The following is an 8,505-nucleotide window of genomic DNA, read 5'->3' on the forward strand; positions in this document are numbered from 1 at the left end:
CCCATGAGCAACAGAAGGTGCTGGGGAAACTGAGGCACAGAGGGGCAGGTGAATGAAACCAGGAGTCCTGGCGCCCCCCCCCCAGCCACCCCGCTCTAACCACTAGACCCCACTCCCCTCCCAGAGCTGGGGAGAGAACCCAGGCATCCTGGTGCCCCCCCCCCCCGGCCCCTGGCCCCGCTCTAACCACTAACCCCCGCTCCCCTCCAGGGGGTGCCGATTAACATCTATCGAGCGCGTGGGGCGTGATTCACGGCCAGGCGCCACCCCTGCTCCCCCCACGGCTGGGTGGGTGGTGGGAAGGAGCCCTGGGCACCACCCTGCCCTTGCCCCGCAGTCCTCCCCGCTAGCCCAGCCCCCCCCCCAGCTCCGCCGGTGCCCCCCACTCCAGACCGGCAGCCCTGCCCGGCGTTGTTTGTGTTGCCATGGCACAGCGTGTTGTGAGTCAGTCGGCAGGGTGACTCCCCGGAATCCCATGCAAATCCGGCTGCCCACAGAGACTGGCCCTGCCCCCGCCCTGTGGGGCACGGTGTCTCCCCCCCCCCCCCCGACGCCTGGGCGGGGACAGCCACTGCCTGCCCCCCCCGCCGCGGGGAACCCGTGCGTTGCCCTTGGAGAGCTGGGGGGGGGGGCTGGGAGACCTGAGGGGGCTGGGTGGGGCTGGGAGACCCAGGAGGACCGGGGGGGCTGGGAGTTTCGGGGCTGGAATGTGCCAGGGCAAGCCCCGAATTCCTGCCCCCCAACACGGCCTGGCACTGCTGGCTGGGCAGGCTGGAAGCCCGGACTCCTGGGTTCTCTCCCCGGCTCTGGGAGGGGAGTGGGGGCTAGTGGTCAAAGTGTGGAAGGGGGGCTGGGGGCCAGGACGCCTGGGTTCTCTCCCCAGCTCTGGGAGGAGAGTGGGGGGTAGTGGTGGGGGGATGCTGGAAGCCCGGACTCCTGGGTTCTCTCCCCAGCTCGGGTAGGGGAATGGGGGCTAGTGGTCAAAGTGAGGGAGGGGGGCTGGGGGCCAGGACGCCTGGGTTCTCTTCCCAGCTCTGGAAGGGGAGTGTGGGGTAGTGGTGGGGGGTTGCTGGAAGCCCGGACTCCTGGGTTCTCTCCCCAGCTCTGGAAGGGGAGTGGGGGGTAGTGGTGGGGGGTTGCTGGAAGCCCGGACTCTTGGGTTCTCTCCCCAGCTCTGGGAGGGGAGTGGGGGCTAGTGGTTAAAGTGTGGGAGGGGGGCTGGTGGCCAGGACGCCTGGGTTCTCTCCCCAGCTCTGGGAGGGGAATGGGGACTAGTGGTTAAAGTGAGGGAGGGGGACTGGGGGCCAGGATGCCTGGGTTCTCTCCCCAGCTGTCACTGAGGTTTCCGTGTCTGATGCTTGCCCTTGGGACCCCCGAGCGTGACAAAAAGTCACCCCAAGTTCCCCCCACAGCCCGGTGCTGGGACGTGAGGCCCTTTAAATGGCCACGTGCTGCTGACGCCGGCCCCAGGACTCCAGCCGCTGGGGATTGAAGGAGCAAGGTGGGGGACCCCCCTAGTCACGGTGCGTTAGCGCCCTCAGGGCGGCTTAAGGAAGGGTCCCCCCACCCCCCTTCAGCGGCATTGCCGGTGCCCATCACTCCCGACCCACAGTCCCCCCCGTTAGCCCGTCCTTGCCCCTCCCAGCCTCACCGGTGCCCCCCACTCCCTGGCCCTGCGTGGGGAGCCGTGGGACCGCATGGGCTGGAAATTACCTCTCAGAAACGTGCGTCCAGGAAGAATTGGAAAAAAATTTGCATCGGATGGAAATTCGCCGGCTATAATACGGACGCGGCACCATGGGCCGGTCAGAGGTGCTGGCGGCTGGGCTGGGACGAGCGCGAGCATGGCTGAGACACCGCTGGTAAGCGCCCGGACGCCTGGGTTCTCGCCCCGGTGCCGGGAGGGCAGTGGGGCCTAGGGGTTAGAGTGGGGAGGGGCTGGGAGCCGGGACGCCTGGGCTCTGTCTAGGCCTCGTCCTCTGGAGGGGCACGAGGCCGAGGTCCCTCTCCGGGTTGGGGGGTGCCCCCCACCCCCTGTAACGCTCCGCCTCTCTCTCGCCCCCTGCAGGCCGTGCTGTCGCTGTCGCTCTGCCTCCTGCTGCAGGCCCGGGCGGCGTCCCTGGGCGGGAGCCGGGGGTGTCTGGGGGACAGTGAGTGCTGCACGCCGCGGGAGCTGGAGCGGGCCCAGGCCCGGCTCGGCAAAGGCAGCCCCCCGGGGCCGCAGCACTGCCCCTCCAGCCCCCAGCCCCCCCATCGGGATCCCCACTGCCAGGGCCAGGCCCACGGGCCCCCCAACAGCCGCTCCGTGGCGCCCTGGAGATACCGGTGAGTGACCCTGATACGTGGCCCTGCCCCCCTCTGCACCCCGATACACTGCCCTGCCCCCCACCCTGACCCCCCACCCTGATACACATCCCTGCCCCCACCCTTCCCCCCCACCCTGATACACAGCCCTGCCCCCATCCTGCCCCCCCACCCTGACACTCAGCCCTGCCCCCACCCTGACCCCCCACCCTGATACACAGCCCTGCCCCCATCCTGCCCCCCACCCTGACACTCAGCCCTGCCCCCACCCTGATGCAGTCCCTAACCCCGGCCCGCTGAGGCTGACCCCCCTGCATTCTCCCCGGCCCCCCGGTCCCCCCGGCTGACGCGCCTGTTCTCCGCCCGCAGGGAGGACTGTGACAGCACCCGCTTCCCGCGCCTGCTGCTGCAGGCCGAGTGCTTGTGTCCCCACTGCGTCTCGCTGGAGCCCCCCCACGGCCGGGACCGCCGGGGCAACTCGGTGCGGATCGACGCCAACACCACGGTCTATTACCGGCGCCCCTGCCCCGGCCGGCCCGACGCCTTCTACCTGGAGCCCCAGCTCTACCCCGTGGCCGTGGCCTGCGTCTGCGTCCTGCCCCGCTCCTGAGGGCATGCACTGGAGGGGGGGGGCCGGGGGCAATGGGGCAAATCCAGCGAGCTGGGGCGACCCCCATTGGGCAATTCCAAGGGGGCCCAGGAGACCCCACGGAGGTCGGGGGGACCCAGCGAGGGGAGGCGCCCCTGGGACTGGCCCCCCCAGCGATGGGGAAAGGGGGGCGGTGATTTGCAGGCGTCCTCGGGGCTGCGTTTCGGGGTGAGCCTGGGCACAATTTGTGTGTGGGGGGGAGGCTCTCGTTTCAGGGGACCCAGAGGACTGAGTTTTGGGGTGAAGTTAGGTCTGATTTGGGGGCACCCATGGGTCTGTTGGGGGCAAAGGTGGCTAATGATGGGGTGACCACCAGAGCTCAGTTTTTTTTGGGGGGGGGGCAGAGAGCTCCAATTTTTAGATCTGAGCTGGGGGGTACGTGAACGTGGGTTAAAGTGCGGGGGGAGGATGTCATTTAGGGTCACCTTGGGCTGCATTTTTTTGGGGGGGTCTTTTAGAATGCCTGCCAGTCCCCCTCTCATTTTCGGGGTCCCCTGACCCCCCCCCCCAGGCTGCTGTTACATTGATCCGGGTTCAAGTGCTGTGAAGTAACAATCTCGCTATTTATTGTCAATAAACGGTTTCAAACTAGCATGACTGGTATGAACTGAGGGGGGGGGGGGACACGGTCTGCTGGGGGGGGACACCAGGCGGGTGCAGTCCCCCACCCTCCCCATAACCAGCGCCCTCCCCCTGCGCCCCACAGCGCCCCCCACTGGTAGGGGCTGGGAGAATGGGCCCAATTCAGACCCCCCCCCCACCAACAATCCCACCCCTTGTTCCCCATGTACCAGCTGCTCCCAGCCCCATGGCACAAGCCTGCCTTTGTCCCACGCCCCAGGGCAGCTGGGCCGGCCCGGCTGGCGATCGGGGAGGGCGGGAGAAATGGGGGGGGGGGGCTGCGGGTGACACAGATTCCCTGGGTCTCCGGCTTCACTCGCTGGGGTTTCGTCCTCCTTTTCAGCCTTTCGCCTGCCCCCTTTCCTGGGCGCCCCCATTTTCCTCCTTCCTGCCCCGCTTTTCGGGGCCCTTGCTCGCTTCCCCGGCTTGCTGCTCGCTTGCCGCTCGCTGGCTTTCTTCCTTTTCCTTTGTGTCGGCCCCCCCCCGTTTCCCGTCTCCCTTCTTTCCTGGGAACACCCGCGGCCTCCCTCCCTCCCCGGGCCCTCCTGCCCAGTCCCACTCGGGGGCCGGGATGCGGGAAGCGGTGGCACCTGGGGGGCTGCGGGACCGGAGGCTGGACTGGCAGTTCCTGCGCTCCACCAAGGGGGCGCTGCTGGGCACCGAGCTGGTAAACGGACTCCCCCCCGGGATGGACCTCTGAACCCCCAGACCTGCCCCCCCCCACGCCCCAGCCCTGGGACCCTCTGGCCCTGCCACCCACCAGCCCTACCCTGCGATCCCTCCCAACCCCCAGCCCTGCTACCGCCCCCAGCCCTTGAACCCCCCCATGGGGGGAGGAAGAGGAAGAGGGGGGGAGACCATGGGGGGGGGCGGGATCTTCAGGTGGAACCAGACTTGGAGGTGGGGGTGTTGGAGGAGGGGAGCGAATGATGAGGGGTGCTGGGGGGGGGAACATTGGGGGGGGCTGTGGGCATGGAGGGGGGGGCGGAGTCGGGACACCCATGGGTGTGTGGGGGGACTGGACACCCCAGGGAGAGGGCATGGGGGAAGCCCTGTGTTGGGGGCCTGATGTGTGTGGGGGGGCTCAGGCTAAAGGGGGGCCCAGGACCCAGCCCCCCCATCTGCTCCCTCTCCCCCCCCCCCAGGCGCTGTCTTTGCTGATCTTCGCGCTGCTGGCGGCCTCCGTCCCGGCCTTCGCGGGGGCTGCGCTCCTGGAGGCGCTGCTGGGGGCCGCAGCCCTGGGGCTACGAGCAGCCCATGGCCAGGAGGGGGGGCCCCGGCCCCCCTGGCCCTGCCTGGTGCGTGGGAGCCCCCCCCACCCCACATCCCCCCCCCACAGGCGCCTGCCTCCTCTCTGCTGGCCCTGCCTGGTTGGCGATGGGGGGGGGCTCCCCTTCACCGGGATGCCCCCCCTCTGACCCTCCTCCCCCCCATCTGCCCCCCCAGGATTTCCTGCGCGCCGCCAGCGCCGCCCTCATCTTCTTGGTGGTGTCGCCGGCCGCCATCGCCACCAGCCGGGACGGGCCGGCCGCCAGCGCCTTTGTGAGTGACCCCCCCACGGCCATCCATCCCCCCACGGCTGCCCCTCCCCTCTTGAACCCCCACCACCGCCTTCGTGAGTGACCCCCCCCACGGCCATCCATCCCCCCACGGCTGCCCCCCCCCCTTAAACCCCCACCACCGCCTTCGTGAGTGACCCCCCCACGGCCATCCATCCCCCCACGGCTGCCCCTCCCCCCTTGAACCCCCACCACCACCTTCATGAATGACCCCTCCACGACCGCCCATCCCCCCATGGCCCCTCCCCCTTGAACCCCCACCACTGCCTTCGTGAGTGACCCCCCCATGACTGCCCCATCCCCCCACGGCCCCTCCATGACCCACTAGTTCCCCTTCCCCCACCTCCTGCCCCACCCCACTCTGGCACCCCATAGGTCCTGTTCTATCCCCCAGTTCCCCCCCCCCACGAAGCCTCCCTCCTGACCCCCCCCCCGGCTCTGTCTCCCCAGACCTTCAGCCTCATCCTCATCGGGGTTTTCGCCTACGACGCCTTCAGCACCTACCGGGCCGAGATCCGGCCGGAGCCAAGCCAGGGTGAGCAAGGCCCGGACGCCTGGGTTCCCCAACCGGGCGGTGACACTGGGTGGGGGAGAGGCCCTGCAGAGGCCCAGACGCCTGGGTTCCCCAACCGGGGGGGCGGGGGCGGTGACACTGGGCGGGGGAGAGGCCCAGCAGAGGCCCGGACGCCTGGGTTCTCCAGCCCCGGGGGCCCCGTGAGACACTAAATGTGAATGTTCTCGTCTAGATGCCAACGGGGACCTGCCCTGAGACAAAAATCGCCCCCAGCTGGGGACAGACGTAACCCCCCCAACGCCCCCCACACGCCCGACCCGCAGCCTCCTGCCAGCCCAGCCCTGGGCTCCCCGCCCCCCAACCTCCAGTCTTAGGGGCCAAGGGGCGAGTCGGGCTCCCGGCGTCTTTGTATTTAAATTGTGCAAAGGAGGAAATTCCGGGTGCTAGTGTCTCTTTAAGTGTGTGTGTGTGTCTGCGTGTGTGTGTGTGTGTGTGTGTGTGTGTGCACCCCCTGGTGTTGTGTTGGGTTGTGTTGCCTTCACCCACCCTCATAGGCACAGAGGAGGGGACTGTGTGATAGAGACCCAGGGGAAGGGGTCGGGGACCCAGAGAGAATGGGGGGGGAAAACGTGGGATGGTGGCGGGGGGAAGAAGCTGGGGGAGGCAGTGCTGGTGGGGGGGGGTCTGGCCGGTGGGGGGTGGAGCGAGGGCTGGGGGAGGGGAGAGGAGTGGGGGGGACCGTGGTAGGGGGGAGAGGCTGCGGACGCGGCGCAGGGAGCTGCTGCAGCGAAGCCCCCAGCGCGGGGGGGCAGGTACCAGAGCCCCCCCAAACCCCCAGGCCCAGCTGAGCCCCCTCTTCCCTCCAGGCTCTTCTCCCCTCCCTCCATCAGCCCCCCCTATCCCCTCTGGAGCCAACAGGGCCCGGGGGGTGGCTCTCGGGGGCTGGCGAGGTTTTGCGGCCCCCCCATTGTTCTGGTCCCGGGGGGGGGGGGCTGGGTTCACCCAGTGGGGGATTTTTGGGGGGTGGGGTCCTTGGGGCAATGAAGGGAGGGGCTGCTCCACGTGAGGGCACGTGTCAGGGGGAGTCTGTGCCAAGGGGTGTGCAAAGCGTGCAAGGAGGCTCTCCACGCACAAGGGAAATGGGGAGGGGTTGCCTGATTTCTGTGTGGGGGGGGGTGAGTGTGCAAAGGGGTGGGGCTAGGGCCACCATTTTCTCTTGGTGTCGCACGCACACCTGTCTCCCAGCCTTTACACACGTGCCTGTTTCCCGGGGTGGCTCTCACAAGTGCACGTCTCCGAGTGTGCGTCTCCTGGCATTTGCACAAGCTTGCGCCTCCCAGTGTGTGTTGCCTGGCCTTTGCACAAGTGCTTGTCTCCCATTGTGTGTGTGTCTCCCGGCCTTTGCACAAGTGTGTGTCTCCTGGCCTTTGCACAAGTGCTTGTCTCCCATTGTGTGTGTGTCTCCCGGCCTTTGCACAAGTGTGTGTCTCCTGGCCTTTGCACAAGTGTGTGTCTCCCATTGTGTGTGTGTCTCCTGGCCTTTGCACAAGTGCTTGTCTCCCATTGTGTGTGTGTCTCCCGGCCTTTGCACAAGCATGTGTCTCCTGGCCTTTGCACAAGTGTGTGTCTCCCAGTGTGTGTGTTTCCTGACATTTGCTCACGCACGTCTGCTGGTGGTTGCACAAGTGCACATCTTCTGGCCTTTGCACAAGCCCGTGTCTCCCAGCCTTTGCGCTCGTCCGTGTCTCCCGGCATTTGAACAAGCGCACGTCTCCTGGCACGCCTCATCCAGCCTTTGCACGCACATGCACACACGTATCTGCAGGTGTTTGCACAAGGCCTTCACATCCTCCTCCCACCTGGCCCAGCACCGCCGCGTCCAGCGCTTCTTCCGCACTGCTGCCCACTCTGCCCCATGGCCTTCAAGACCTCGGGACACCTGCAGAAACACCGGCGGGTCCACGCCAGCGGCCCGGGGGGAGGCGACAGCGGCGGAAAGGGGTGGTGGGGCAGGGAGCGGAGTGAGGGGGAAACTCAACCCCTGCCCGCTTTGAGGCACCCCCGGAGAATGGGTGGAGAGGCTGTGGGGAGCTCCCCCCCACACATTGAAAGCAAGATGCACCCCGACATTGAAAGCTAGTGTCAGCCCCACTTGGCACATTGTACCCCCAAATTAAAAGCCAGATCTGCCCCCCCAAAGGCAGCATGCTGCACCCTCAAATTAAATGCCAGGGTCATGCCAAATTGGTAAGGTGCCACCCCCCCCAAATTCAAAGCCAGCATCAGCCCCAAATTGGCAAGTTGCACCCCCTAAATTCAGACCTAGGTTCACCCCTAGATTGGCAAGATGTACGTCCAAAAATCAGAGCACGGCTTGCTCACCCCAAGTGGACTCAGGGCCCCCCAAAAGCTGACTGCAGGATTCCACCCCAAATTCACAGCAGGGTTCACCCCGAAAGAGTGAAGTTCCTCCCCGCAAACTGGAATCAGCCCGATTTGCCCTCCAATGTCAACACAATGCACCCCCAAATTAACAGCAAGGTTCACCCCACAATAGAATCAGGTTCACCCCAAAATGCATCGCAAGGTTCGCTGGGAGTTTCACCCTAACATCAGAGCAGGCGTCGCCCCCAAATTTGGCCCAATCGGCTCAATTCAGAGCTGGGTGCACCCCAAAACTGACAGCAAGCGTCACCCCAAGATTTCACAGCAAGGTTCCCCCATAATTTCATGACGGTTGCACCACAAAATCTCTGACAAATATGCCTCAGATTAGAGCCATTTGTCCACCCCAGCCTGACACCAAGATTCACCCCCAATTCAGAGCGAGATTCTGTCACAAATTAACAGTCTGTTCA

At 66.4% G+C, this 8,505-nt stretch overlaps 2 protein-coding genes across 3 annotated transcripts; both read left to right on the forward strand.

The window, feature by feature from the left end:
* The first annotated feature begins 1,821 nt into the window (after positions 1-1,821).
* Positions 1,822-3,123, forward strand: IL25 (interleukin 25). Its single transcript, XM_067533145.1, has 3 exons — positions 1,822-1,862; positions 2,069-2,325; positions 2,674-3,123. The coding sequence occupies exons 1-3, from the start codon at positions 1,845-1,847 to the stop codon at positions 2,912-2,914; spliced, it is 516 nt and encodes a 171-aa protein (XP_067389246.1). The 5' UTR covers positions 1,822-1,844; the 3' UTR covers positions 2,915-3,123.
* Positions 3,124-3,854: 731 nt separating this feature from the next.
* On the forward strand, positions 3,855-6,075 carry CMTM5 (CKLF like MARVEL transmembrane domain containing 5). 2 transcript variants are annotated; one of them, XM_067533146.1, is made up of 5 exons: positions 3,855-4,241; positions 4,720-4,872; positions 5,021-5,116; positions 5,584-5,668; positions 5,880-6,075. In XM_067533146.1, the coding sequence occupies exons 1-5, from the start codon at positions 4,146-4,148 to the stop codon at positions 5,900-5,902; spliced, it is 453 nt and encodes a 150-aa protein (XP_067389247.1). In that variant the 5' UTR covers positions 3,855-4,145; the 3' UTR covers positions 5,903-6,075. The 2 variants fall into 2 exon arrangements, with proteins under 2 accessions (XP_067389247.1, XP_067389248.1); XM_067533147.1 differs by lacking the exon at positions 4,720-4,872.
* Positions 6,076-8,505: the final 2,430 nt, after the last annotated feature.

This window comes from Emydura macquarii, unplaced genomic scaffold (genome assembly GCF_026122565.2).
Source record: "Emydura macquarii macquarii isolate MOO-44397 ecotype Brisbane River unplaced genomic scaffold, CSIRO-AGI_Emac_v2 contig_3322, whole genome shotgun sequence".
Classification (NCBI taxonomy): Eukaryota; Metazoa; Chordata; order Testudines; family Chelidae; genus Emydura; species Emydura macquarii.

Excerpts from the sequence above, each read along its gene's own strand:
- CMTM5 (XM_067533146.1), top strand. The coding sequence starts at position 4,146 with ATGCGGGAAGCGGTGGCACCTGGGGGGCTGCGGGACCGGAGGCTGGAC. Across the intron at positions 4,242-4,719 it reads CGCTGCTGGGCACCGAGCTG|GCGCTGTCTTTGCTGATCTT; the intron begins GTAAACGGACTC and ends CCCCCCCCCCAG. Across the intron at positions 5,669-5,879 it reads CCGGCCGGAGCCAAGCCAGG|ATGCCAACGGGGACCTGCCC; the intron begins GTGAGCAAGGCC and ends GTTCTCGTCTAG.
- IL25 (XM_067533145.1), top strand. Across the intron at positions 2,326-2,673 it reads GTGGCGCCCTGGAGATACCG|GGAGGACTGTGACAGCACCC; the intron begins GTGAGTGACCCT and ends CTCCGCCCGCAG.